This window comes from Lepisma saccharinum, chromosome 13 (assembly GCF_977018435.1).
Source record: "Lepisma saccharinum chromosome 13, izLepSacc3.1, whole genome shotgun sequence".
Lineage (NCBI taxonomy): Eukaryota > Metazoa > Arthropoda > Insecta > Zygentoma > Lepismatidae > Lepisma > Lepisma saccharinum.
In genome coordinates, this window is record NC_139241.1 from 53,162,300 (window position 1) to 53,190,179 (window position 27,880).

The 27,880-nt window shown below is 37.4% G+C and overlaps 1 protein-coding gene across 1 annotated transcript; it reads right to left on the bottom strand.

Annotated features, from left to right (window-relative positions):
• Positions 1 to 4,254: 4,254 nt before the first annotated feature.
• LOC145996966 (uncharacterized) lies at positions 4,255 to 27,742 on the bottom strand. The gene is made up of 7 exons (XM_083133556.1): positions 27,468 to 27,742; positions 25,000 to 25,149; positions 12,560 to 12,683; positions 10,715 to 10,929; positions 7,562 to 7,660; positions 6,342 to 6,526; positions 4,255 to 4,338 (listed from the first exon to the last, which is right to left on the bottom strand). Exons 1-7 carry the CDS (start codon positions 27,639 to 27,641, stop codon positions 4,290 to 4,292), a joined length of 996 nt encoding a protein of 331 aa, XP_082989682.1. The 5' UTR covers positions 27,642 to 27,742; the 3' UTR covers positions 4,255 to 4,289.
• Positions 27,743 to 27,880: the final 138 nt, after the last annotated feature.

Here is a 27,880-nt window from a genome sequence, read left to right on the forward strand (position 1 = left end):
AACAACAACCAACCATAGAGCTCCCTATTCACAAAAAATGGTTACAAGGTTGTTCGTGTTACTAATTCAATTATAGTTTTAACTTATTATATGTTTATATAGCTCATGCAATTAAATTTAATTATGCTAAAAAAGGATGGCTGTGCCAATATGACATGTCTTCTTTCCATACCCATCTGTGCTGCTCTCCATTAGTTTGAATCAATATGTAGTTTACGGTGGCTATACAACTTTGAGAACAGAGAAGATGCATGGTCGCCAATTTTAATTAAAAGTATTTAACAGTCGTATGAAAATATACAGGGGCACTTAAATTGGTTTGTAATGTTTAAACCCTCTTATCTACTGAATTCAACAGTTTCTTTGGTAGATCTGAATTCTAAAGAGAGATTGAGAACTGATTGAGTGAACAGGGTCAGATGTACGTGTGTGTCTGTGCAGAGATCCGGGGTAATATTAATGTAAGACCCTTGTACATACAATTTCAGTTATAATTTTGAGGCAAAGTTAGTTTCTATATCATCAACTCTTTCATATTGAGGTCCAGGGCTGCAGTCCCCCCAAGAGTGACGAATGCATCCAACAGCTGTGGTGACAAGTGTCCACACGTTAGACCTATTTGAAATGTTTTCTTCTCTCTGCTGATATTTGAACTCCACGTTACTATCTTTGAAGTCCTTGTCGCAGGCTATGGAAACCAAAACCGCTTGATAATATTATGCCAGACTCATGATCTCGCTACCAAAGGTTCCTGGTTTGAGTGCCGGTCTGGGTACGGATGTTCCTTTGCGAGAATCTCTTCATAAATTTCATTCCACCATTATACACTCATAATCGCGAATGCCTTAATGTGCCAGAAAAGCGACGGAAATATGAAAATACACAATTTTGGGATGTATAGTACAGTGGGATGCATAAGTATTACCAAGCAAATTGTCCATCACCATGTTTAATTTCTTTGTCTTATGCAAGTAGAGCTTCAAGAATTGCAAGAAACACCACCCAAGCTGGATGGAAGAAAAAAGTTAATGAAAATAGTAATGGACATTTTGCCGAGCAATACTTGTGCATCCCACTGTACAATGGAAGAATAAGCATTAGAATGCAAGTTGGCCATCACCATAGTTTTATCTTTGTTTTAGCCAATGAGAGCGTCAAGAATTGGAAGAAAATGCCAAACATGCATCTGGCAACCTCTGCACCAGAGTTCACTACTGAAAAACACGAAGGATGAATGGAAAAAAAATAACGAAAATAGTCGTGGACAAATTCCCAAACAATACTTGTGCATCCCACTGTACGTGCTCTACTTCATCTGTGGCTTGAGTAGAGAACGGATGATGTTCTGAAGCAAACTATCGCCTGTGCTGATTTATAGGCACTAAAAACTTAGAAAATAGGCTCAACCAAAATCGGTTGTGAAATTTACCTTATTTATATTCTTATTCAGTTGCAAACTTATCACCTTATTGTATTGCATTTACTTATTTTGTACCATTTTTCTGTTACTTTAGGCTAATCAACAATGATAATGATTGATGCTTAGATAAAACTGATGAAGGTGTACTGACAAAACAGGAGATTATCGTGCAATGTGTTTTTGTTATTTTAAGTTGCATTTCTGCAAAACATTCCGCACCCTGGTTATGGAAAGCATATATAGGTTGTAACGTTTTTAATATCCACATATTATAAACATTACATAAACTGAAAATTCGACGTAAATATCTGTAGTTCAATTTTCGGCCATCAGAGGCCGTTGTCCTCGATAGCTCTACCGGTGCTGCCTCTAGCGGCAGACTCGGTACAAGCGGGCTGTGCGAAAAACCTCAGCAGTGCTTCAGAGTCGCTTCTATCGACTGGAACGGAACGGCAACAACCCTTTGGCTCTACTTGGCCGGCGAGAGGCGTACCTAGCATGCTGCCTTGGTGGACGGAAGCCTTCCTTGTGTTTCACTCGTGAAATGGGCCACTACTAAGAGAATAAGGACAATAATCGGAGTGCTGCATTACATAGCTATAGAGGCTGAACACTGTTGGTTTAGGTACGTAAAACTCTCTGCTGTGCTATAGGGACTTAATAACATCGTGCCAACGTTCCAGCTCGCCCCCCCCCCCCCTTTGCCCTTTTTATCACGCATAAGGTGCCGTTCAAAAAAAAACCTTTTTTTTGTACTCTTATTCCCCTTCCCCCCTTGTTTGTGTCGCCTTTTTTGGGTGCAGTGAATGTACTAAATGAACTAAGAAAAACTATTGACCAAATTAGCGAGAACTGAATTGCATAACTTTTGCTTGACCATGGATTCAAAATACTATTTTGGTCGCTAAAGATTTATTGTGGACGTAAATGATCTCTTAACAATTGTGTACTCCCCTTTTGAGTGGACGAACGTATTAATTACATTTCGTCGATCTTGTAATGTAATTCTTCGACCCACGTTTGACGTTTTGGTCTGATCGCCCAAGGCTTGTGGTTAAAGTTCATTGCTTACAAAAAGAAAATCTATGAACCTTCCACCCCTCCTTTAGTCAATTCGGGACCATTGTTCCATTTACACCTTTCATTTTTAAATGGTAGCATTAAAAGTCGGGAGAATTGGGACAATATTAATGAATGGGAAAAACGACTATCATAAAGTAAATTAGCGTGACAATATAAATGAAGACTTGCAGTGTATTTAACACGTCTGGAAGATAGTTGAAAGGTATTGTCTAATTGTCTAATGCAAGACACGTACGCGTACTTGTTACGTATTGTTAATGGTGTTTGATTAACTGATATGAATTTAAATATACACGCAGGACGTGTTAGGAATTTTTGACGTGGACGCACGTCGTCTTTGTGATCTTGGAATTTGACTTATACCGACCTTGTTAATGCTGGACTCTTTTACGAGTTGCTTGTTGTTTACGAAATATATATATGTTAATTGAGTAATGCATTTTGTTGTTGATAATTGACAAACATAAGTTGTAGTTTTGCCTTACCTAAAATCTATAGTAAGTAAGTCAATATATGTATGAAATACACGTTACGAGGCAATTATAATTTGAAGTCGAAAGTACCATTTTGATAATCGTAGACATATACGATTAGGAGGGTGAATAAGATACGGATTTACGAGGACAAACTAACGCAATGAAGAAGGCACGGCGTGTTATTCGTTGCTGGACCCTTTGACTTTACATGTACATTTACATATATTTGCGTGTGCATTTTCTTACAGGGCTTGTCTCGCGCTTCTCGTCGATTTTGCCTGTTGACTCCTGCATTGTCGTGCGAGAAGTGCGACACAAATTGTAATTTGTGATATATAGTGAGGGTATTCAATCTTATCGTGAAGTTGCGATTGCCGCGCAGCCGCTTCCAGATTAAATATCACGTGCAATCACAACTTGACCCCACTATACCATTACAAAATTGGTAGCAGAGCATTTTGGCATTTTGATCTGTGGTGTGAACATTACCTTTGCTATAACTTGTTATTGTGGGACATTGAATAATTTTTTCCCTCCCATTTGCCTTTGTTCCCCCTTTTTTCTCTCACCCATAATTAATAAAATAAAATAAAAAATAATCAACTGAACTTTGATGTGTGTTGAAAGCTCTAAGGTAGAAGAACGTTTTCTCATAACTGTGCACGTACATGGGCTTGCGAGAGTTCTCTTTCTTTGCGAAGAGTTCATTATTCCCACTGTCTTGATTTACCTAGAGGCACTGGGATACGCAGGATGTTTTTTTTTTCTGGAGGGGTTGGAATTGTAAAAGTTCATAGTGCATAGCTGTTTTGCTTTTTAGGAAGGCGGCATACACAGTACGATATTTCATGTATTAAAAACTTTTCACTCTCAAGAATTGCAATCTGGGGGCATTTTAAGGCGAGTATGCACTTACCACTCTGGTTTTTCCTGAGATCTTCACTGCTTTTATTTGAAAATGTTGATTTTCCTCAACATTTAGGATAGGGCTATAGCCCTTTCAGCCGCCTTCAGGGTACGCTAGTACCTAGAGGTATGGAAAGCTAAAATATCCCAAAAATAGTACGATGCAAGAGCTAAGGCATCTAGGAAGAATACGTCCGATTATTCTACAGATAACCTTTTGTGGTATGAGCTAGGCGACCAAAAAGCTTTAAATATTGAAACTCTTCAGTTTTCTCTGTCCAAGTAGCCTTTGCGTACCTTCTTTTTCTTTAACATGTTGAGTAGGAAAGGGTAAACTGAAGTATTGACACCAAGTAAAACAGAATGAGATGATGGGAAGATAATTTATTTGTTTTAGTGTGATGTTAGAATAATGAAATTTTTCCTCTCTCAATGTCTTGTCTCGGGACACACCTGTAAGGAAATAAAATGTGTTAATCATAATTTCAATTACTGAAAAATTACAAAAATATAATATGGAAATATTGTGCTCATACAACATTTGATTTTAGCAAATGTTTACGCATACGATTATTCCCTTTCAGTTTAGATATCGATTCGAAGAGATGTGTTATTAAAAAAGAAAGCTTCCGGATTCAAAACTTGAGTTAGTTTTGGATTTTGTTAAGAATACAATATTTCTAACCGTTAGGATCAATCTGCCTGGGAAAAGTTAGCTAAAACTAGCACATGTTTTTGGTATCCTAATTATATCATGCAATGTTAATTGGACGTTATACACTGTCTAGTGCTTTAAACTAGGTGTTCTCTCGAAATGTAGTGTTAGGATAAGTGATAAGTACAGTTTAAACACTAGACAATGGATAATATCCAATTAACATTGCATGCTAATGTAGAACCATTGTCACTAACGTTCAGAGAATCTTAATTTTTACATCACATTTATTGCTTAGTTAGGTAACACACAGGGATGAGGATGAATGACGAACTGATGATTGTGAGAGACGAGAAATGGGCGCGATTGGGGCTTGCTTCCCCAATTAACGTTCCATATGAGGCCTCCACCTCTATTTTGTCACAGGACTCCTCCAGTTAGCGCATGTGCACTTGAGTCGATGTTCGTGAGAAACACAGACGGACTATAGTTGGGATAAGGAACTAGTTTGCCTCTACTTGGGATCGAACCCGGAACCCTTTCATTACAAGGCGACAGAAAAAAAATATACAGAAAGAACTCGTACTAATTGTTTTATTTAACCACAACAGAAAATAGGGCTCCATTTATTTAAGAGGGGCAGTGGCGGCGATTGGGTTCCAAAACCGGGTTGGAGGAGGCAAAGATATTTTACATTGTATATAAGATTAAGGATACTGCGGGGGCAAAAGTGGCGAAAAGTGGGAGGGCAACTGCCCCCCCCCCAATCGCCACCACTGAAGAGGGGGATACACAGCACAGTATTAAAGATTAAAATATTTCTTCGACTTCAAGACTGAAATGTTTGAGACTTACAGAATACAACAGAGTTAACTACCTTGATCCAAAAATGAAATATTATGGAATTGAAATTACTGCAGCAAGATTCGAAGTCATTCGATGGTCATTGACTGATATAGTTTCATTTTACGTCGCTTTAATCTTGGCTGAGAGGGACGATGAGGTTGTATGATTAGCTGAAAGTGCTGAAGGAACAAACACATGGACAAACACAAACCCCACAGAGGATAATCTTGACTATGTTTCCAGGCGCCAGGCTCGTTGGCCTGCAAGAATGCAGAACTAAGGGGGTGGAGTGTGTTCCTAAAAGATCAGTCTTACAGACAAAGTAATCTGTGAAAGAGAGCTGACTCGCCAGGTAGCTAGGATGACAAACTTTGATTAATTTATTGTGTCAACATCACTTTCTACAAATTGTATGTTACCTCATTTACTACAGATGTTTAATCGAAATCATGAAAGATCAAGACTTACTTCAGAAAACGAATAGCAACTGAAGCAAATAATCGATACAATTCTTAACAGATTTTGAATGTTAATAATTTATTACTTTCGACGACATTTTTGACAAAATGCCCTTTATAACTTGGGAAAACGTGAAGCAGAAATGAACAGAGAATGGTTGTTTAAAAACATTTCTAACAAGAGACCGATTTTAATCCAGACATTCACATACATTTGTTAGTTGCAAAAACCTTGACAACCAAGAAAAGTATCCATTAACCATTAAGTAGTAAATAATTTTTAGTTATAAACTCATACGAGATAAATTACGAACAAAATAATTAAATTTGTACACTCCTGTTCAGATAAAGTGGCACATACTTCAACTGTTCAACTAATCTGTGGTTCAACAGTATAAAGAGTGCCACTTTATGTGAACAGGAGTGTACCTTGCTGCTCTCACTATATTTGTTCAAAATGTCCCATTATCTTTCAATATAAACATGATTTGTCTTACCTGCAGGTCACAGGATCCGTATAAGTGCCTGTACTGCATAGAGTTTCTGGGCAGTGGCAGGAGCAACTTGTGTTGTTCCACTGGTGAGGGCTTCTGCAGTCTTCTCTCTCGCTCTCATTCCTACAGAAGCAACGACATCCGTCCGGGTCGTATTCTTGTTCACTGCTGCAATGGTGCTTTTGAATCTGCAATAAAAACAATACAATATACACTGAGAACTGATTGGTACTTTTCACCAATCCTACTGAAAATAACTGCAACTAACAGTTACTGTGAGCAGGAATCACACCAATATGTCAGCACAAATTCTTTACCGAAGAAATCTAATCAAGTAGAAACAAATTAAAGAAGCATCCTCCACATCAGCGCCGCCATACGATAGTAGGAAGAATTCCTACATCAACTTGACGAGCGTTTGGGGCAGCGATAATAACTTGGAGATATATGCTAACAGCAACAAACCTGACCGGCCTAACCTACTCACGTATGTATTCAGTAGCAGAAATAAACATGTAAATAGATTAGACAGGTTAGGTTCTGTTTATTTCTGGTGTTAGATGCATATGTGAGAGGTTGTGGTGGTAAAGTTTGGTGCACTGCCTGGCAACCCTTGCCTCCCCTACTGGCAAGAATCCTTGCTGCCTGTGATATTATCAAAGAGACTCCATGGATATTAGAGCGAGTACGACAGAGCTTCTTGCTTGCTGGCGTGCTGGGCGCCGCCATTTTGAACAACTACTGTAACGTTTTCGTCGCAGAGTGCTACGATACACTGTATTGTCCGTACTATTATCTACAAGCCGCATCTTTCAGTTCTCTTATTCAACTATCATAGACAGATCAAACTAGTTTTGGCTTATAACTTGTCAATGACCCGTTTCCGGACAGGAGTTTCTTATCTCATATTGGTGCTTGGGTTAGTCTCCATCCGCCTCGCCAATTTTATTCAAGGTCACGGAAACACCCTGTATATGGATTGTAGGATGCAGTATACAGAAATAAGAGACCAGCGGGGAGATCAGCATACGGGAATAGGTGGGTCGTGGGCTAAAAAAGTATGGGAATCACTGGTCTAGGTGACTTAACATGATGCGAATCTATAGGTACTGGGATCAAATCAGGGAGAAGTATTTCTCCATGGAAACGGTTGCGGGGTTAGAGTGGGATATCTAATGTTAATTTCAAAATCAGAATAAATCATGCATATTTTCGTCACTTACCTTGCATTCGCACGAGCATTTCTTATGTTGTTCCATAGAGACTGCATTTGTCCTAGAGTACACCAGACCTCCTGTTGACGATAGTTCGAACACAATTACCTGCAGGAAGGGAAAAAAGTTCGATATTGTTCCTTTGCAAAAAAAAAATTCAATGTCTTCCTTCAGTAACGTAACCTCTGGCATCAAATAAGTTGTCAAAAAATTTAAGTCAATGACATCACCAGTTGAGGACAGAGATAGTTAAGGTTCCTATTAAGAAATAGTATATTTTGCTTAGAACCTTAATTTTTTATGTGTTTCAAACAAAAACTTGGGTAATAGCTGTTCAAAATATTGAATTCAATGTATTTTTTCGATTAATGCTCCATTTTCATGAACAACCCCTTCAATGTAATTGTTAATTTCCTCCTGATGTTAAATGTAATTGAAACAACTATTCCATGAACGAAGAATCCGATATTAAAATAGAATTTATTGATTCTAGTGACTCGGAATATGGGTGAAATGATGATGATGATGATGATGATGATGCAAGGTGTTCATTTTGTGCTGGACATTTTTCAGAGGACACCAGGAGGAAGAAATGGTCTCAGTGTTCGAAATATCGCTGACGAGAAACATTTCATTTGTCCAACTTGTTCCAAACAGCGCAAATATCAAATGAAGGGGTCAGCAAAATAATTACATAAGTTAATCAACTTAAAATTGAAATAATTATTAAAAAAAACTAATTTTACCTGAAAAATACTATGTTCAGTCTACGTTTAAAATAAATGTAATAAATGCACGTATCTCTAATTTGAAAACCTTTTCCAAAACACCACTCTTTCCCTTTCTTTAAAAATTTTAAACAATAACAGTAACTGAAAATTTTATTGTCAATTCTAAAAATAGACAAGATATGTATTCTACCCATTCAGATTTAAAATATCCATTTGCACCCTCATTTGTAGGCAGTTAACAAAAAGTATCACTTATTTTGGTACATTACCTTACAGCACATAGTTTGTAAATATAACTACAAACGTGCTAATATCTCAAAAACAAGAGTTAATCAATCGATTTAAGCATCATTTTTGTGTTCAGCGACCCAGGAAACAAAGATACTATATTCTCCTCACCAAAATTTGTTTCATTTTAATACACTGGTCAACTACAGAATAATCGTAAACCTAGATGATAAAATTAATCATCCTAAAAATGATTTATTTATTTATTTATTAACTCCTTGTTTGAAATGGCGGAGTTAATGCCGAACAAAGCCTTTTCTTCCACTCAACCATACAAATAAAATTATACATTATTATATTAAACACAAAGTACATTATGTCATTTCACATATGTCCACACACACACAAGTCTTAACGCCCTGAATATAGCACACAAAATATATAATACACAAAATACAAAATATGGAATGCAAGATTGCAAAATTTTAAAAAATAATTTAAGTAACTACAAGGTATTTTAAGAATTCGTTCATTTCTATATGCCCTTTAGTCTGCTTGACAGGGGAAGATCTAACGAGTGCTCTGAAGAGAGTTACGAACACGTCTGCTAAAGGAAGCGACGGAGCTTACTGTTCTAGTGATTCCCCCCATAATAGATAAAATTAATAGTCCTAATATGCCTATAAATATCCAGCATCCGAAGAAATGCAAGGGGCCACCACAGTAAGGTTTACAAACAAAATAAGGTACTATTATCGTATGGGTGAAACACCTACGAATCATATATTTCGGACTTCTTTACATTGCTAACGTGTTGCGGAACATTTCTTAATGCGAAATAATGCATTTCTAACTAAGATAATGTTTATTTTCTCTATTTACGAGTACTTACTGTTACTTGTTGTTTCGAATCTGTAACACATTATGGCCGTGATAGCATACTGGTTTAGGGGGCGTTCTGAGAGTGTTTTGTCGATTTATGCAGTGGTGCAACCTCGTTCACCGGAAAATATCTACTTTCGTGCCCCTATTTGAAATTATGCTAATACGTCGCATTTACGTGTAGAACTTGTAAAATAACCTTGCGATTTACCACGTTCATTGTCCATAAACAGCAATTCGGAACCATCTTCCTTTCGCAATTCGGAACCATCTTTCTTTCGCAATTCGTTAATGCTCTTCCTTTACGCACAACACTCTTGCAACCTCGAATATTGACGTCAGACGAGGAATGCCTACGTGGTTAGGTTAGGCCTGTTAGGTTAGGTTCCATTAGCATAAATACAAAGAAAAAATAATATTTTCGCTAAGAGACGCGTTACCTTTGTATTGCCTAACATGAAAAAGGTCTCTCCTGTGACGTCAGAACACAATGTTGCTAGAGTGTTGTGCGATAAGTGACACCCATTCGGGTCGGAACCATCTTTCTTTCGAAATTTGTTAATGATCTTCCTTTACGCACAACCATCTTGCAACCTTGAATATTGACGTCAGACGAGGAATGCCTACGTGGTTAGGTTAGGCCTGTTGGGTTAGGTTCCATTAGCATAAATACAAAGAAAAATTGTAAAAACAGCTCTCTCCTGTGACGTCCGAACACAATGTTGCTACAATGTTGTGCGATAAGCGACACCCATTCGGGAAAAATGGCTTGTTCCGAACTCGACAGGTGGTTCTAGTGAAAACACGGCGAGGCTGAAACACTGGCTACGGGGTTGCATCGTCTTAACACACGGAACATTGCACTCTCATGCAAAAAGCAAATGGTGGGAGCAGAAACAGCGTGTCGGACAGAGATTTTCGCAGAAAACAAAACGCATTCACATTAAAATGGATCAAATCTACATTCAGGAACTTCCAAAACGCTCAAGAAAATGATTTCCGTAAGTACTTTCTCCTGTAAATTTGAAGGAAATTTGAAGGAATCCGTTTTACCCATATGATAATGTTACCCAAAAGAATAATTTAACCGAAAGTTGTTAAATAAACACTTAATTTATAAAATAATCATTTTGTACAACTGTACAACATGTACACCACTGCTTCACTACATTATAACAACAAAGCCACAGAGTATAAGCTGTTAAGCCAAATCTGACAAGACCATTTATACTCTTAACACCGTGTATTGTGAAGTATAGCGGTCGGATTCAATCTATAAATATATTCATACAGTAATTAATGAAAAACAAATAGCACTTGCCTTCTTCTTAATATTTCCCAACTCGGTTGGGACGCACTGAAGACTTTTGGTGTCGCAGCAGCCTGAGCACCTCTTCACTGTGGCACAACTTGGGTAGTAATACCTTCCCAAAGGGGCTGGAGGAAGGTCCACTATAGTATTCCTCGGTTTACATGACGACTTCCTTGCAACCTTTACAATGTTGTTAATATCTTTTGCTTCTTCCGGGGAAATGGCTGAAAAAGTAAACATGAACAGCTATTATTTATAATTCCTTTGTGAGTTTCCTCTTGTGGCCAATTAGATAGAAGTTCTAGAGTAGCTGAAATGGTTTCTAGGGACCAGCCTTAGGTGGGCGGGGAGCTGGGACGTACAATATTTCTGTAAAAGTTAGACATTTTTATTCCTTAGTCCGAAGTACAGGTGCCCTATATAATTACTATATAAACATTATTACAAATAATGAACAATTTATAATTTTAGTATTATTAACTAAGAACAATGATCCAAAAATAGTGAGGAGCTAGTAAAAGTTTCTATATTATTACTTATTTTCATTTCTGATGTGCCAGTGCCGTTGATGTGACGTTCATTACATTTAATCAAACAACTGGATGTGTTCAATATCAAAATAGTATTTTACTTATCAAAGTGGCAATCATAATTCCTCTTTGTTCACTTTCATTGAACTTTCACGCTGTAGTGAATTTATATATTTTTGTATGAACTAATATTTTCACTTTCACACTATAATTAAGCGAATAGTGCATATTAGGAGCATTCCAACGTTAAGTATGCAACATTCACACACAAAAATGTAAGGATCTACACATGAGATTGGAATAACATATTCATAACGAACTGATTTCATAGAATTATGAAGTGCTTTGTGGTGTCTGCTAACAATTTTTTTTAAAAAAAAAACAACTTTAGTATGATGACATAGACTGAATGCATGAAAAGTATTAACGAAAACGTGTTACGTGTGTAACACTTTAAAAATGTAGCAAAGTTTGACTATTTGTCTGTGAAGCATGCTAATAATTTTTGTTGGTAAAATATGCAGATTATGATGCATTCACAAACATTTATACATTAATGCGATTAAGAACAATTATTTCCGGATTGATTAATTTTGTTATTTACATGAAGTAGGACCATTTTCCGTGGAAAGTACCATTAACTATTTTGGATGGATATATTTGAACACTATCTTTTGTGTAGTATTTTGTGTAGAATATGATTTCAGTAGCCTAACTCTGGATATTTTAAGTAGGCTATACCAAAAGAATACACGGAGTCGGGAGAAATCCGATTAGTTGTTTAATTGAAAGTACCAGGGTCCTATAAACTCGCAAACTATTATTTTTATCTGGCACGAGGCCCCCAGAAGCGCTGGCCTCGGCTGAGTGCCCGAGTTACCCCCTCCTTCTGATGGCTTTCCACTTGAAAAGGGATTTATGAAGGAATCATCTTTTTGAGGGAGATCAAGTTAGGGAAGACTTTCTGTTCAATTTGTCTCAACAAAAGACGATCGAGTTCAGTTTTTCCGCCGCTCTATCACTTTCGTTGCTTGCAAACCAATAAACCTATGTGCTGGTTTATAAATTTTTATCTAACTACGTTGACAGATTTAACATTGCACCTTGATCTTCATGCACAGATTAGAGACGAAAATTTTATTCCATAAAAGAAACAAAAATAGACGTCTATCCACTAGTGTACTGAACTCAAACTAGGAAGCAAATTGTTGAAGATTAGTCGATAAAGTTCATACCGCTGAAATGGTTTACCAATTCACCCTAAACATCAAAATATTCAGATATTGAATTAGATTTTGAAGTGTATGAACAGTAATTGACTTACCTTTGGCAGGGTCAGACGGCAGAAAGGAGAGCTTAACCTTTGTCCCGAAGACCCGACTTCCCAAGACAGTCTTGTGAAATGTAGCTACGTTGGCGCAAGATTCCTCTAGTAAAGCCAGTGCGTTCTGAAGGAAATGAAGACAGTTGTGAGTATTATTGCAGATAAAATTTAGCGTCGGAAAACTCAAAAAAAATAATAAAGCCTGTTCGGCGAAAAAATAAACTTCAATATTATATTTTTGTGCTTTCTGTTGAAAGCCAGGAAGGGTCACATGAACCGCAGAACCAATCTGCTTGATCCAGTTGTCGTGGTGAGGGAACATTCCGTGGTATTCTGCGTTGCAAAATTGTTCGTTTCGAGTCGTTTTCGAAACAGGTGACACCTTCAACAAGGCCAGAGACGGCGAAGCACAATGGTTACCGCCGCGTAGCAAGCGAATGGGTCTTCATTTCGTTGCCTCTCCCTGAAATGCGAGCGGAGGGTGAATCTTGATAGCGCAAAGTGTTGTGTACGACTAGACAAGAATCTGGCGTGTAGCAACACCGCTCCCCCACCTTTGAAACTCCCACTAGTGGAGGCGAAAAGTCTGGGTTTCCTGAAGTGTATTCTTTGGCCGGTCGGTGTTTACCTAGGTAGATGGTGTGTACAGGGTGAGTCAAAAGTCCCTTAACACCCTCTATAAACTGTAAAAGAGTTATGCTGCGTACAATTGGTTTTGATAGAAAAAGGTTAGACCCAGGGGAGAACTATAGTTGTGTCTGTCAAGCCGAGGTCCGCCATATTGAATTAAACGCAAACATTTTAAATGTGAAGAGGGTGATATGACATATCAAATCAGGCTAGAATTTGCCACGTACCGCCGAGGCGTACTTTAGCATAATTGCCAGCTTAGCATAGGGGTAGAGTAAGAGATAGCTAGTGCTAAGATTTGAGGAGCTAACGTTGTATGTTGGTCAAAGAAAACACAAAGAATACCTACTACAGAAGGAAAAAACCGAAACATATTCTGAAAACATTTGCATAATACAATTTCCACACTAAGTTATATTTTCTTTCTACAATTTCGGTTAATGTTTATGTATTTTAGTATTTCCTTTTTCGTTGTGACTGTTAGCTTCTTCTTCTTCTAAAGGCTTCTTCTTCTAAAAGCTTCTTTTCCTTATGTAAAAGCGACGAGTTCAGTGGTAAGCAATTAAATTAAAATGCACACTAATAAATTAGTTCAATAATGTAAAGTATAACTGCACTCAAGCCATAAGGAATATAATAATATCATAATAAATATTGTTGCAGTTGGACCTTTAAAGCGAGGTAACTTTGTTTATACAGTTACATTATTCAATCCTGTCAATTTCGTAACACAAGAAAATAGGTTTGAAATCTATATAATCAAATAAATCAATTCACATTATACAAGCTGCCCTCTTACGCACAAACCACACACTCACTCACACATTCATCGGCAGATAACACAATACTAATCCTACTACAAATACTTTTATTTTCCTGGAATAATATCCTTTTTTAGCTTTCATTTAAATACGGTGGTCAGCGACTTTTCTTACTCAAAGCAATGTGATTTTAAGACTGATAATTATACTCAAATGATTATTACTTATTAAGGGTTTGGATCAATTATAAAATTACTTTCTCAGTTCACAAATGAATAATTACGACGACTTGTTAGTATGCGAAATAGATAATGTTTATGTCAATTTGGCTACGGAATATTGTGTAATCCAATATTTAGAATCTCGAGCCGATATTCTGGATCGATCTCCGACGTTCATAAAAATGCTTTTCTTACCTTACGGCTGGACTTGGGTCATTGCTACCTGGGATGACATCTCAGATGGACACTCGATTAACGGAATCACTTTCACATCCAGAACTTGACGTACGGTTGTCAACCCGTATTCCTTTCATTCTTCCTTTCTCTGGAGTAATCTTCATTGAAGTCAGGATCTTCCGTTCGCTTCAACAATGGTTCAGCACTTCAACAATGGATTGGCACTTCAACAATGGTTCAGCATCTCAACAATGGATTGGCACTTCAACAATGGTTCAGCATCTCAACAATGGATCGACATCTCAACAATGGATTGGCACTTCAACAATGGTTCAGCATCTCAACAATGGATTGGCACTTCAACAATGGTTCAGCATCTCAACAATAGATCGACATCTCAACAATGGATTGGCACTTCAGCAATGGATTGGCACTTCAGCAATGGATTGGCACTTCAGCAATGGTTCGACATCTCAACAATGGATCGGCACTTCAACAATGGATTGGCACTTCAACAATGGTTCAGCATCTCAACAATGGATTGGCACTTCAACAATGGTTCAGCATCTCAACAATGAATTGGCACTTCAACAATGATTCAGCATCTCAACAATGGATTGGCACTTCAACAATGGTTCAGCATCTCAACAATGGATCGACACTTCAACAATGGATCGACACTTCAACAATGGATCGGCACTTCAACAATGGATCGACACTTCAACAATGGATCGACACTTCAACAATGGATCGGCACTTCAACAATGGATCGGCACTTCAACAATGGTTCAGCATCTCAACAGTTCACGATCTTTCACACATTGAAATCAGAGTTCTCAGGGTTACGAATGCGGCGGTTAGCGTTAAATAGTTCGGGCGGCGTTTCTAAGATGTTATGTAATTATCGGGCTATAATTTATCTCGGCGGTAATCAAATTCTCGCGACGACAGATGGAATTTTGTCGCAGACGTAGGCGCGATCGGAAGGGGGAAAAAAAACCTTGCGGCTCTGTAGCGATCTACTCACCCATGATGTGGCTGCTCAACGTGTCGAAAACTAACAAACTCTTTTGCGAAATCAACTAGCGCGGATGCGATCCGAACGAATATTCAACTAGCACTGTGTTTTTTTTCAGCTTCGCGCGAAGACTTCCATGTCTAGCCTCTATGCTTAAGTCCTTTTCTACTTTCCCTCCAGAAAAAACTTGTCATCCGCCATCTACCCCTGTATTGATGAAATGCACCCTTGACGAGATTAGGTGATTGACTCGTTCATTGTCCATCAGGATGGAAAGTAGGACAACTCAGCGAGAATGCTATCTTCTCAAGCGTCCTTTTGTTATCTTCCGTGATTTTTGATTCTCAATTACGGCCTTATCCTTCACTCGATTTTTATTAAACTTCGGAATCTTGACTTTTAGAATGTGTTTTACCATGGTCTTGAATTTCTGCTCAATCGGTCCACTAGATCAAAAGTTCCTTTTTTCCGTTAATGTCCATAAGAACATATACAAATGCTGTTTCCCAAACTATTTGTCGTGGCCAAATGCAACATTAAACATTATCCACTTGCACATTGCCTTAGTTTTACTAGTATTAAGTGTAGAATTATACTGAATAAGTTTCTTAATTGGAATAATTTAATATATAATTATTTTAATCAGATTTGTTAATCTGTAAGGCGTGATTTTCCGTTATACTGAAAGCTTCTTCTTCTAGAGGCTTCTTTTCCTGAAAGCTTCTTCTTCTAAAGGCTTCTGCTTATATATATACATATGCATATTCTCCTTGGATTACAACCATTTATCTGCATACATTATTTCTTCTTGGATTACAACCATTTATCTGCATGCATGTATTCTTCTTGCTCTGCAGGCTTCTTCTTCCACATCAATTGGTTTATGCTGCTATCAAATTTCTATATACAAACTACTTCTGCATTCATCAATTTCTTGTTCTACATTCATTGGTTTATTCTTCTATCAAATTTCTATATACAAACTTCTTCTGCGTCTATCAATTTCAAATGTCTATGTACAGGCTTCTCCTTCTAAAGGCGTCTTTTTGGGATAATGAACCGTTTCTTCTTGCTTCTGACATCCACCCCGTGGATTTTTATGGTTACTCCCGCAAGCAATTACTATACACATCCTTCGGTTCGCTTGACAAATCTATCCGTCGAATCTTATATTTACATTCCTAACGGATCCTTTTTTAATATCGCTGGTTGTATTATCTCGCCCCGTTCCCTTCTTTCCAAAATTGATTCTCTTGTTTTTCATCCAGCCCCCTTTCCTCTCTTATCCGGCATTTGCCGCAAACTTCTATTCCTTCTTACACCAGGTCCACACGGGCGGAAAGAATGCTTAAAAAGTGCTTAACGTCTAAGCATTCTTTCCGCATTGTGTCCGTAAGGTAATATAGAGAAAATGTGGACACTCAGCGGAAACTGCAAATACTTCAAGTGACAGCCAATTATATTTTCGTGAGGAATGTAAACATATAAAAAATTATATTTTCACCAAATTGGAGATGGGGATGCCTTTTTATGTCGGTGTATTTTGAGATATTTATTAGTAACATTTTTTATATTATTACTCATCCAGATTCATGTGTTTGCATGCCGTGTGTTATGAATCAACTCTCGTACATGAGTCATGACTTACCAACAGATTTCCTCTCTGCATCTGAAAGCTGAAAAAAGGTTCCTGGACCGTATTTGAATTGTTTTTGAAAAAAGGTCCCTGGACCGTATTAAAATTGATGCGCGGAAAAAAGGTTCCTGGACCGAAACTGGTTGCTACCTTATTGAGCTTCACTATACCTATAGAATTGGCAAATCTGCGGCCAATCTACGGTTGTCAGAACAGTTTGTCGTGCAATATGGGACACTCCTCATCTCAACCAACGGAAGAGATGTGGGAGAATATTGCAAACTGCTTCGAAAAATCATACTAATTTTCCACACTGCATTGGAGCAATAGACGGGAAGCATGTACACTTCGCAACATCTTATTTGACCGCCTCGAAAGAATTCTAAGTCCCGAAATCGTAAACTTAGCAACATTGCACTTCAGCTCCAAGTGAGAGTAGCCAACTTTGAGTAGGTCTTTCCACTAGACGATAAACGCTGCGGTGATAGGTTTTCAATTTAACACTTTCCATGAACTTAGAAACTATAAACCGCTATTATAATACACAATCAAACAGATATAATAAATTGGAAAAAGAACCTTGAAGGATATTTACGATTCTGCTTGCTCGACTTGAAATTTGGGGGGTTTGAAACACTGAATAGAGTTTTTCTCCACCTGGAGGAAATTGCCATCAAGTTTGTGCAGAAAGAAGCAAATTTGTGAGGATTTTATGCGACATTTTATTTACAATACATTGCATAACATCGAACAGTTCTCAAAAACATATATTTTACACGACTTGTCGAGAAAATGTGCTTGAAACACAGGAAGGTGGGAGTCTTCATAAACGTCAACATGTTTTTAAGAGTATAACGTCATTAAGTTAACGTAGAGCAGTTGGTTAGGCTCTGCTATCCTTCTTTTTCATCAAGCGTGAAAGGTCGCGGGTTCAAATCCCACCCTCTCCTCTATCTTTTTTCTTTTTTTTTGGTTTGCTTAACAGATACCGTTGATATTGGAATATTTAAAAAATGAATCCGATGCACACTTGAGGGACGTCCCTTCTGCGCATATTTCCCCTTAGAAGTTGCAGATTTCCAGGATTTAAAGTTAAAACTTTTCTTTTTAGTTATTGTTCACATGTTGTGTTAACACACACATCATGATTAATTCACAAATCACATATATGTATTCAGGATGCAAAATGTAATGTTATTTAAGTTATGCATTGTTTGTTCATCACTGACACCTAAAATATTGATTATTTGATTTCGATATACTAAAAAAAAAGATATACAGTTATGTTAAGTAGGGGCCTCCCCGATGGCGCAGTGGTAGCGTCGTAACCTTGTAATCAAGGGGTCCCGGGTTCGATACCCGGTGGAGGCACAAGTGGTTCGGATCCCACTTTAAACTGTAGGTCCAGTCCCGATTAGCCTTACTGTGCATAAAGTGGACTTAAAACACCAACTCAACAACAACAACAAGTTATGTTAAGTAGTGATCTAGTGCAGTACTGTAACGAAGGAGAGCGTTTAATGAGTTCAAATTGCTAAGATTGGTAATTTTATGTCCGTTCCTTCGTAATGACTGTTGTCAATCCCCTCACCACCATCTTACCAAGAGTCTAAAACTAATAATAAATCGCTTATTTACATAAATAAATTGTTATTGCGACGAAGGCCGATTCGATAAGAAACTACTAATAAGTATTTATATAGTGAGTGACAAACAAAAAATTCAAAACCTCATAATGATCGTTAATTCCTCTATGCTTTGTATCTAAATTGTTTGTCTTCTTTGAACAGAAAGTACGAGTATCAGATATAACAAACTTTCCCAACTAACTTTGCAATATTCGTAACCACCATTACAGACTTAGCTCTATGTAACTTGATTCTGCGCATTCCACGTAGCATGTCCCTTCCCCCTATCATCGAAATAACTTTCTCTTACTATTTCCTTTCCTCTCGTGAAATACAGAGACCAATGTTAACTTCTTAGCACGGTGGATAAACTTTACACCCAACGATATTAATCCTGAAAAAAATCCTGCCTAGGTGGAGAATCGATCCTACGACCTCCTTCGTAAGAATCAAGCACGCTACCTCTTCTCCAGGTAGCTCATGTTAAAATTTCCTACCAGTTTGAAGAAACCAATTCACATAATGTCATAGCTATCTATAATTTCCTCATGGCAATTTTCATGAGGAAACGAATTCAGATAAAATCGAGAAACGCTGAAAGGGGAAAATGATGAACATGTCTATTTTTGTTTTGTCATATTTTGTAAATTGTGTAAAAATTCCATGTTTTGAACAAGCAATCGTTTAGTTACGAATTATTTTGTTGTTTGTTTAAAGTAGGAACAGGAGATCGAAAAGGAGTCATTTGAACCAGACCCCGTTTGACAAGAAACTTCAGCTCTTTTCCAAAGACTGTATGAAAAGGGAGAGGAACGTATGAAATATAAAATATGCGTGAAATTAAAACAATGGAAACCTTGAAAGATAATACTAACGAACTTCAAACTATGAAAAACATATTTTCGTGGTGGAAAACTCCAAGTCATTTTCGAAATATGAACTTGATGTTATTCTTTATTATGAAGTGGAGATATGGGACGATACGATCCCTCAGCAAGAAAATTTTAAGTAAGCTACCTCCAACTTTTTCAATGGTCATAATTACTAATTAGGTCCGGAAGTTGATGAAAAATCAACTTTTTTTCTGACCCCTAAACCTGATATCATGTTCGTTTCCCTTCAGTTAGAGCCGGAAAACACTTTCTATTTTACATTTTCTTCTTGTTGCATTTTTCGGACTTTTTTGGCTTTTAGTTTATTTGTCAGTATTTTTAACAATTTTTGTTGCATTTTTACTTATTTTTTAGGTTTATTTTTTTCCCCTCCCCTGTTGTTTCGTGCATTTTAAATGCATTTACTAGTAAAACTTACATATTTAGATTTCTTGACATGGTCCTTTTAGCGAATTCACCATGAATCGAAAATACGGTAAATGGAAAAGCATAATGTTATTCTTAACTGAAATGTTTGGCAATGGATTAAAATACTTTGTGTGAAGATCTACTTTGAGGTTCTTTTTCTGGACACTATTATCGCTTTAATCTGTAGCTTTAAAGTAATATTAGTCACAATATTAAATGCAATTACACTCTGGTATACGCGAAGCAGAACTGTATTTTCGGATGCTGGCCGACTACAGTATCATAGAGGGCCAACTCTGAAAGGAGATGAATTGGTTGATTTGATGTTTTAAGTCAACTTTATGCATAGTAAGGCTAATCGGGACTGGACCTACAGTTTAAAGTGGAATCCGAACCGAGTGCATAAAATAACGTGAACCGTGTGGTGTAGGGGGATCGTTTGCTTATGGAATGGAAGGTCATGGGTTCAAACCCTACTTCCTTGCAAAATCTTTTTCGGGAAGTAAACGGCTTTGGACGAGAATGCTTATCTACGTTTCTTGGATATTTCCATTGATATTTATGCGATTTATGTCCAGCATTTCCGGATGCAGATAGTTGACATGTAAGTTCTTAATATGTGTTAACTTATAACAGCTGAATGAAAGGAAAAGTATTTCCCAAAATCCTGCCTATCACTGAAAGATTAAAAACATTAGTAGAAGCATTACTTGAGGCATGCACAGAGGCCACGATTATGGAGTGTGGAGGTGCAGATGACCCAGCACTATGCTAAACTTTATCTACCAAGGGAAAGAAACTGTTCTTGCCCTCCCGCCTCCCCCACCTTTCCCCATCAGTTTTGAAACCCAATCGCCGACACTGAGCATGCATCGCATAAATATTTACAGTAATATCATATAATATTATATTACGTTATTAGAACACTTCGTACTCGGTTAGTAAAAAGGAAAAAAATAATAAGGAAAGGGTGGGATTTGAACCTATGATGTTTCGATCTTGACGCAAACAGTAAAAAAATGAAAGTGCTGTCATCCAACTACTCCAGGAGATTGCTATCAGAAAGCTCAGTAAAACACGTTAATCTCAATTGAAGCGACATTGTGCCGGAGTTTCAAACCATTTTTCGCCAAGAACCAAGGAAAAGACACACTTTGCAGAATCGTTTGGTGTTGTGCAAGGTATCTTTACTAAACATTTCGCATAAAATCATCATAAATTTGCCTTTTTACATTCAAATGTGACCGCAATTCTTTCCAGGTGGATGAGAACCTGTTCAGTGTTTCACAATGCACATACATTTTCCTATTTTCAAATTCAGAATGAAGAATCTTGAAATATTTTCAACATTCGCATTTCTACTTAACATTTTTTTGTCTACTCATATATTTTATTACTGCTTTAGGGTATCTTTACTTTATGGAATGTGAAAGAATGAAAAAACAATCATGAGCGTTTTCATTCAGGAAGAAGAAATGTTGCAAAGTTGGCTACTCTTAGTTGGCTCTGAAGCGCTATGCTGCCAAATTTACGAATTCCGGACTTTGAAATTTTTCAGGGCGGTCAAATAAGATGTTGCGAAGTGTACGTGTGAATAAACCAAAGATGAGTGGTTCGTTGTACTATAACTACTGAAAGCTCTGCGAAGTTTGGTAACAAAGTACAGCAAATTTCATTCCACGCCGAATCTTTTCTGTTTCTGTCTTTATATTTCTCACACCGAATATCCAAAATACATGGCCTCTTTTCCACTTCCATAATAAATACTTCTGTGTCTAATTTATCTATATCTAGATCACCCATCTTCATTTGCAAACACAATGTTTATCAGATACACAACGCTAGAACTCGGCACCGCGTGGTGTGAAACAATGTACAAAGCGCGTGACGTGATCATTCAGCCCAGCAGACGTTCCGCTCGTGTGGACGATGCAATAAGACGCAATAGAAATAGCAGTCAGCCCCGTTTTCGTTCCGCACTTTGTCCGCTATGGGCGATGCTTACGGAATGCGGCAGACGTTCAGCATCCGCAGGCTAGTCAGACCATGTGGCCGATCCTATTACTTCCTTCATAACAACCAATGCTTAAAGTATGCTGAAACGCTAAGCACTCTTTAAGCATTTTTTTCCGCTCGTGTGGACTGGAGCTTAGGGTCGCTGACTCGCTTGCTGCGCCACCTTCTAACCAACTGGAAAAAGGGGTAATCCCGCGCTCACCTTGATCGGGGTTGCAATAGATGCACCTACACGAAGTGCTTGGGGGCTGCCGAAGAACTGGCGCCACACCGGGAAAACAACCAAAGCCTACAAGATATCTCATGCTTATTGGAACCGTAGATATAAGACAAAAAATCGTAATCACATACCGACTTTTTTAATTTCTTCGTGTAATTGTGTATGTTATATATGGCGATCATTTGATCCTTTCTCTTCGATTTCACTTCATCATTATTCTAAGTTCATAAATTAAGACAAACACAATTAGTTTCAGTATTTACAATCACTTTTATTTGGTTTCCGCACTCATTGTTCCTTTAATCCGCGATCCTAATACTTTTGTCGCGTGCTGCCATCTATTGTCCACTTTATCTGACGTTTCGGTGCGTAACAAATTTCACGAGAAATGCAATGGTGAATGGTTTTTCGACGTATCTCTAACAAGTAAAAAGTTATTGAGGAATGCTTGAACCCATAGCCTCCTTTTCGATGTGTCAGAGAAAGATTTAAATTGCGTCTAACGCGTCCAGTAATGCATCGAGACCATACTGACGTCTAGGGTGAGAGGTTTAATTGCAATTGCACATGATTTTAATAAGCGAATGCTTTAACTCAAATATCAATTTTTGTACGGTATTTTGGGGTATGAATATCACCGCCCCAGAAAATATTCCCTCTGCCTCCCCACTAATTTCTCTGGCGCCTTCATTGCATCGCCTTCTTGACTGCAAATATTTTCCTAGAAAGCAAGAAAATCTGGAAATGCACCCATGTTTAGAGAGGACAGGGCTTCGGAATCAGAGTTTGGAACGGGGCTTCGTATAGGATACCCTACCACTACACGAAGTTCCATCTCAAGCTCAATTTCCAAGTCGTGTCTTCTTGTTAGTGTGAAACCGGGTCTTTAATACACATAAAAAATTCAACAAAGATTTTTGAATCTGATGCAAAGCACTGTGCATTGTCGAAGGAAAAACAAAACAAAGCCTAATATACAAAAAGCATATCATCCCTAGAACCACTATTGTTCTTGGATATGGAACATTCTGTCTCAAGTAGTAATCTTCTACTATATGCAGATGATGCCAAGGTGTAAAAAGAAATAAATTCTATTAATGTTTATTATTTGTTACAGAAGGATTTGAATTGCATAAACAAATGGATGGAAAACAATCAATTGCATCTAAATGTAAATGAAATTAAATTTGTAAGTTTCACCAGAAAAACGGAATATAGAGGGTGTTTCTGTGACAGTGTTACAGACTTGCAGGGATGTTGACAGGGAACAAACGCAACAAAATGAGATAGGAATGAGTTATTGGAACATGTCTCACTTCTGATTCGTCAACGCATGTGGTTTCAGGATGATCGAGCCCAAGTCCACTTCGTGATATTCTGACGCAGACGGACCTGTTGCTTGGCCTGCCCGTTCACCTGATCTGAACCCACTTGATTTTGTGAGGTCATGTCAGAAATATTGTCTACGGGACACCTGTGAGTAATGTAGAGGAACTCATTGCAAGAATCTTTGCAGCCTGTGATCTGGTCCGAACGACTTCTGGGATATTAGAGCGGATGCGACAGAGCTTATTGCGACGCTGTCAAGCCTGTCTCGAGGCAGGGGGGGTCACTTTGAACAACTGCTGTACTAATGGTTGCAGTTACTACTCATTAAAGCCACTACAGCGATTCTTCTGTGTTTGTTTTCCACTTCCACAGACATCTTTTACGGTTCCTCTCCGCGTTGTGCGTGGTTGCCTGCCCTTCGAGAGTTTTGGCATGTAACTTTTGACTGGGGCATTCCCGGACCAGGGTTCTCTATCTCATTTTGTTGCGTTTGTTCCCTTTCATCATCCCTGCAAGTCTGTAATACGGTCACAGAAACACCCTGTATAGTCTATAATTACAAGGTTAACAATGTATCAGTACAGAATGTAGACAATATCAAAGATCTAGTTTTTTATTGATTTAGTTTGAGTTTAAGTCCACTTTATGCAGAGTAAGGCTAATCGGGACTGGACCTACAGTTTAAAGTGGGATCCGAATCACTATGTGCCTCCACCGGGTATCGAACCCAGTACACCTTGATTACAAAGCGACGACGCAACCCCACGCCATCGGGGAAGCCGCAAGAACCTGTGTTATATACGATACTAAGCTTACATTTAAGCCACACGTAAATATAGTTGTTAAAAAAGCAAGATCTCTTATGGAAAACCTGACACTATTAAATTTCAAAAGTAATACATTGGTAATTGAAAATGTAGAACGCACGTTTTGTATATTTATGTATAATAATTTTAAAATGTATGTCTATTATGAATCCAGCAACCTAAATAAAGAAACTTAGATTATGCAACCTTGAATGTAGAATAAATATATTCTGTCATCAGTATATATAAATATATTAGCTGGTGAAATAGCTTGTAAAGCAAATCTGGAAAAATTATGTGTGAAAGTTCCTCATTATAATACCTGAAGACATAATAATGTAATTGCAAGTACAGTCTTGAAATTAACTCTTGGATGGACAAATTAGTAACGCTAGTGGAGTTAAATGTCCCAATGTATAGAAATGGATTCGACAATAATGTTGGCTAATTTAAGAAGAATTGTCTTTTAGCTTTTATTTATCTATTTTAAAATTTCTGACTTGTGTATTGAAAGAATATTATTATAAGCCTCTTTTATGTAGCTAACCTTACTCTGTAAAATATTTTTATGCAAGTACGTTGCATGAAGGTGTAAATTTGTTCAAAACACTTAAATAAATACATTTCAATATTATGTTGGCCAGATTAATTTTGTCCCATTTCATCGGTTGCAATTCGACTGAAAGAAGAAGCTCACCTTTTCCTGTTGATTCTGCTCAGAAGAAATGTTCCGAAGTGTGCTGATAAGGGTAGGATTACACAACCTCGAGTCTGTTGGTGCAATGACACTGAACAACTCCGCAGCGGATTCGGCCTCTCTCAGCTTCTTAGCAATGCTCGCCTTCACCTGAAACATGAATCGGGAAGATAAGTGACCTTGAAATGTAACATTAATGACATGAATTTATTCGTGGTTTAAGTTTAAAATATACATACACAGGGTGAATGAAGCACCTAGGACGGGGTCCGAAAGCTGCAAGACCGTACTTGAAGCGAAAATCCTCCGAGAATGGTCTCGAAGCCTTGGACTGAAAGTGAAAGTCTTTGGAATTATACTTGGACTGGAAGTGAAAGTCTTTGGAATTATACTTGGACTGGAAGTGAAAGTCTTTGGAATTATACTTGGACTGGAAGTGAAAGTCTTTGGAATTATACTTGGACTGGAAGTAAAAGTCTTTGGAATTATACTTGGACTGGAAGTTAATGTATTTGGAATTATACTTGGACTGGAAGTGAAAGTATTTCGAATTATACTTGGACTGGAAGCGAAAGTCTTTGGAATTATACTTGGACTGGAAGTGAAAATCTTTGGAATTATACTTGGACTGGAAGAGAAAGTCTTTGGAATTATACTTGGACAGGAAATGAAAGTCTTTGGAATTATACTTGGACTGGAAGTGAAAGTCTTTGGAATTATACTTGGACTGGAAGTGAAAGTCTTTGGAATTATACTTGGACTGGAAGTAAAAGTCTTTGGAATTATAATTGGACTGGAAGTGAAAGTCTTTGGAATTATACTTGGACTGGAAGCGAAAGTCTTTGGAATTATACTTGGACTGGAAGCGAAAGTCTTTGGAATTATACTTGGACTGGAAGTGAAAGTCTTTGGAATTATACTTGGACTGGAAGTGAAAGTCTTTGGAATTATAATTGGACTGGAAGTAAAAGTCTTTAGAATTATACTTGGACTGGAAGTGAAAGTCTTTGGAATTATACCTGGATGAACCGCCAAATACGATGAGTAGATGAAACTAATAATACATTGTTTTTCCCGCGTTATAAACACTTTTCTTATTTTAAACAATATCCTTCGAAATTCCTGGATTGCTCGGAATTACGAAAAGTCGGAAAATTATATCCCGAAGTCGGGATCTGACCTTGATAATTCACATCCCGTCATTTCGAATTATTACCTTTTTTACAGTACACTTCGGCATATAAAAACATGAATCAGGGTTACCATGAAGGACAGTAGATTAAGTGGTCTCAGTTTGATGTCTATATGTGGATTGTGAGAAAGTACAAAAAGACAGAACTACGTATTCAACAAAGTGATAGATGTTTATGGAAAGTAAGCAAGGCGATTCCTGTTTCAATCTACGTAGATAGTAGACTCTGACAACGCCAAAGTATTTTCAATTCAATTTCAATTTTATGATTTGTAAAGTAATAATAATAATAATAATAATAATAATAGCAGTAATAATAATAATAATAATAATAATAATAATAATAAAAGTTTTTATGACTGAATGTCAAGATATTAAATCTTGCTTTGCCCCCTCCCCCCAGAGAAACAATCCTGCGGGCATCCTTATAGACCATCTGAACATTTTGGGACTACAGCACTAAATATAAATGTTCCTTAATGCTAATCACCAGGGCTAGAAATTTCATAACCTAAAAATCACCAAAATATGCAAAAATTAAAAATGCGCTTATGAACTAAAATTTTTAAAAAATATGCACTATAATTTGAAAAAAAATTGACCTTACATCTGAACTGTTTCAAACACAAATATGTAGCATATGATGAGATATTTGCACATATTATTTGTAGTTCACTTTATGAACCCTGAATTTCAATGTACAATGAACACTTTCTGTAAATTTTCAAATAAAAATGATTGCATTGCATTCCAATAGGTGAGGAAGGTAGTTCTCATAATTTCGCAGAAAACAAACAGTGATCAACACTTCGAAGAAATTCAACCCAATAAGCATAAGAATAAGCAAATATTTGCTCAGAGTTACTTTGTGCCAAGGTTCATTTTCTGATTTCATTCCATTAGAAAAGGAGGCTGGTTTTCACCATTCTTCAGGAAATGAACTGGGACGTATTATTGTAAAAAATCAACAACTTGAATGAAGATGGGAGTAAGAAAGAATCCACTTCGAAAATAGCTGTATATTCCTTGATATGCTGAATATGACCGAAAATCTATCAAAATATGTTCCATCACTTAGAAATGGCCAAATATGACAAAATATGCCCTTAAGAGCACCTTAATTTAATTAGTTTCTTTATAATATGAATTTCTATATATTTAGGGAACACATCACCCTCAACAAAAAAAATATGCTAAGTCATGAAAATCCTTGCCCTACTAATCACCATATAACGAATAATAATACTTCAGAGCAGCTAAAGAAGATGTATAATACCTGATAATTACTGCCCAATTCAAAATCTCGATCTCCCCATCTTGAATGTGGAACGAAATTCAACCGTCCAATGTTACCTCGCGGTGGTGGCCTGTACTTCGTCTGATGAAAAACAACGCTTCCCTGGCAGACACAAACGAAGAAGAACACACTGGCAGTGAACAGAAAAGACATAGTTGCAGCAGGTCTTACTCCTTCTGCTGTGAAGATAAGACTTCAATGTGTCGGAAGTGCTGCTTGAACTTCAAGAGGTTGTGGCCAATCAGAGAGTCTGTGTATGTAACCAAGCTCTTCCCACGTCAAACCTTTACATTTGCTATTTTTATGTCAAAATAGCAGGATTCCCCGCTTCGTGGATGACGAAAAACGTAATCTCCTGTGTGTTCTTCACGAAATCTTGAGTGGGGAGAGTA

Coding starts and splice junctions, on each gene's coding strand:
- LOC145996966 (XM_083133556.1), bottom strand. CDS start 27,641: ATGTCTTTTCTGTTCACTGCCAGTGTGTTCTTCTTCGTTTGTGTCTGC. Junction 7,661..10,714: donor TGGGAAATATTAAGAAGAAG/GCAAGTGCTATT, acceptor CCCTTCCTGCAG/GTAATTGTGTTCGAACTATC. Junction 4,339..6,341: donor ACGGATCCTGTGACCTGCAG/GTAAGACAAATC, acceptor ATTTCCTTACAG/GTGTGTCCCGAGACAAGACA.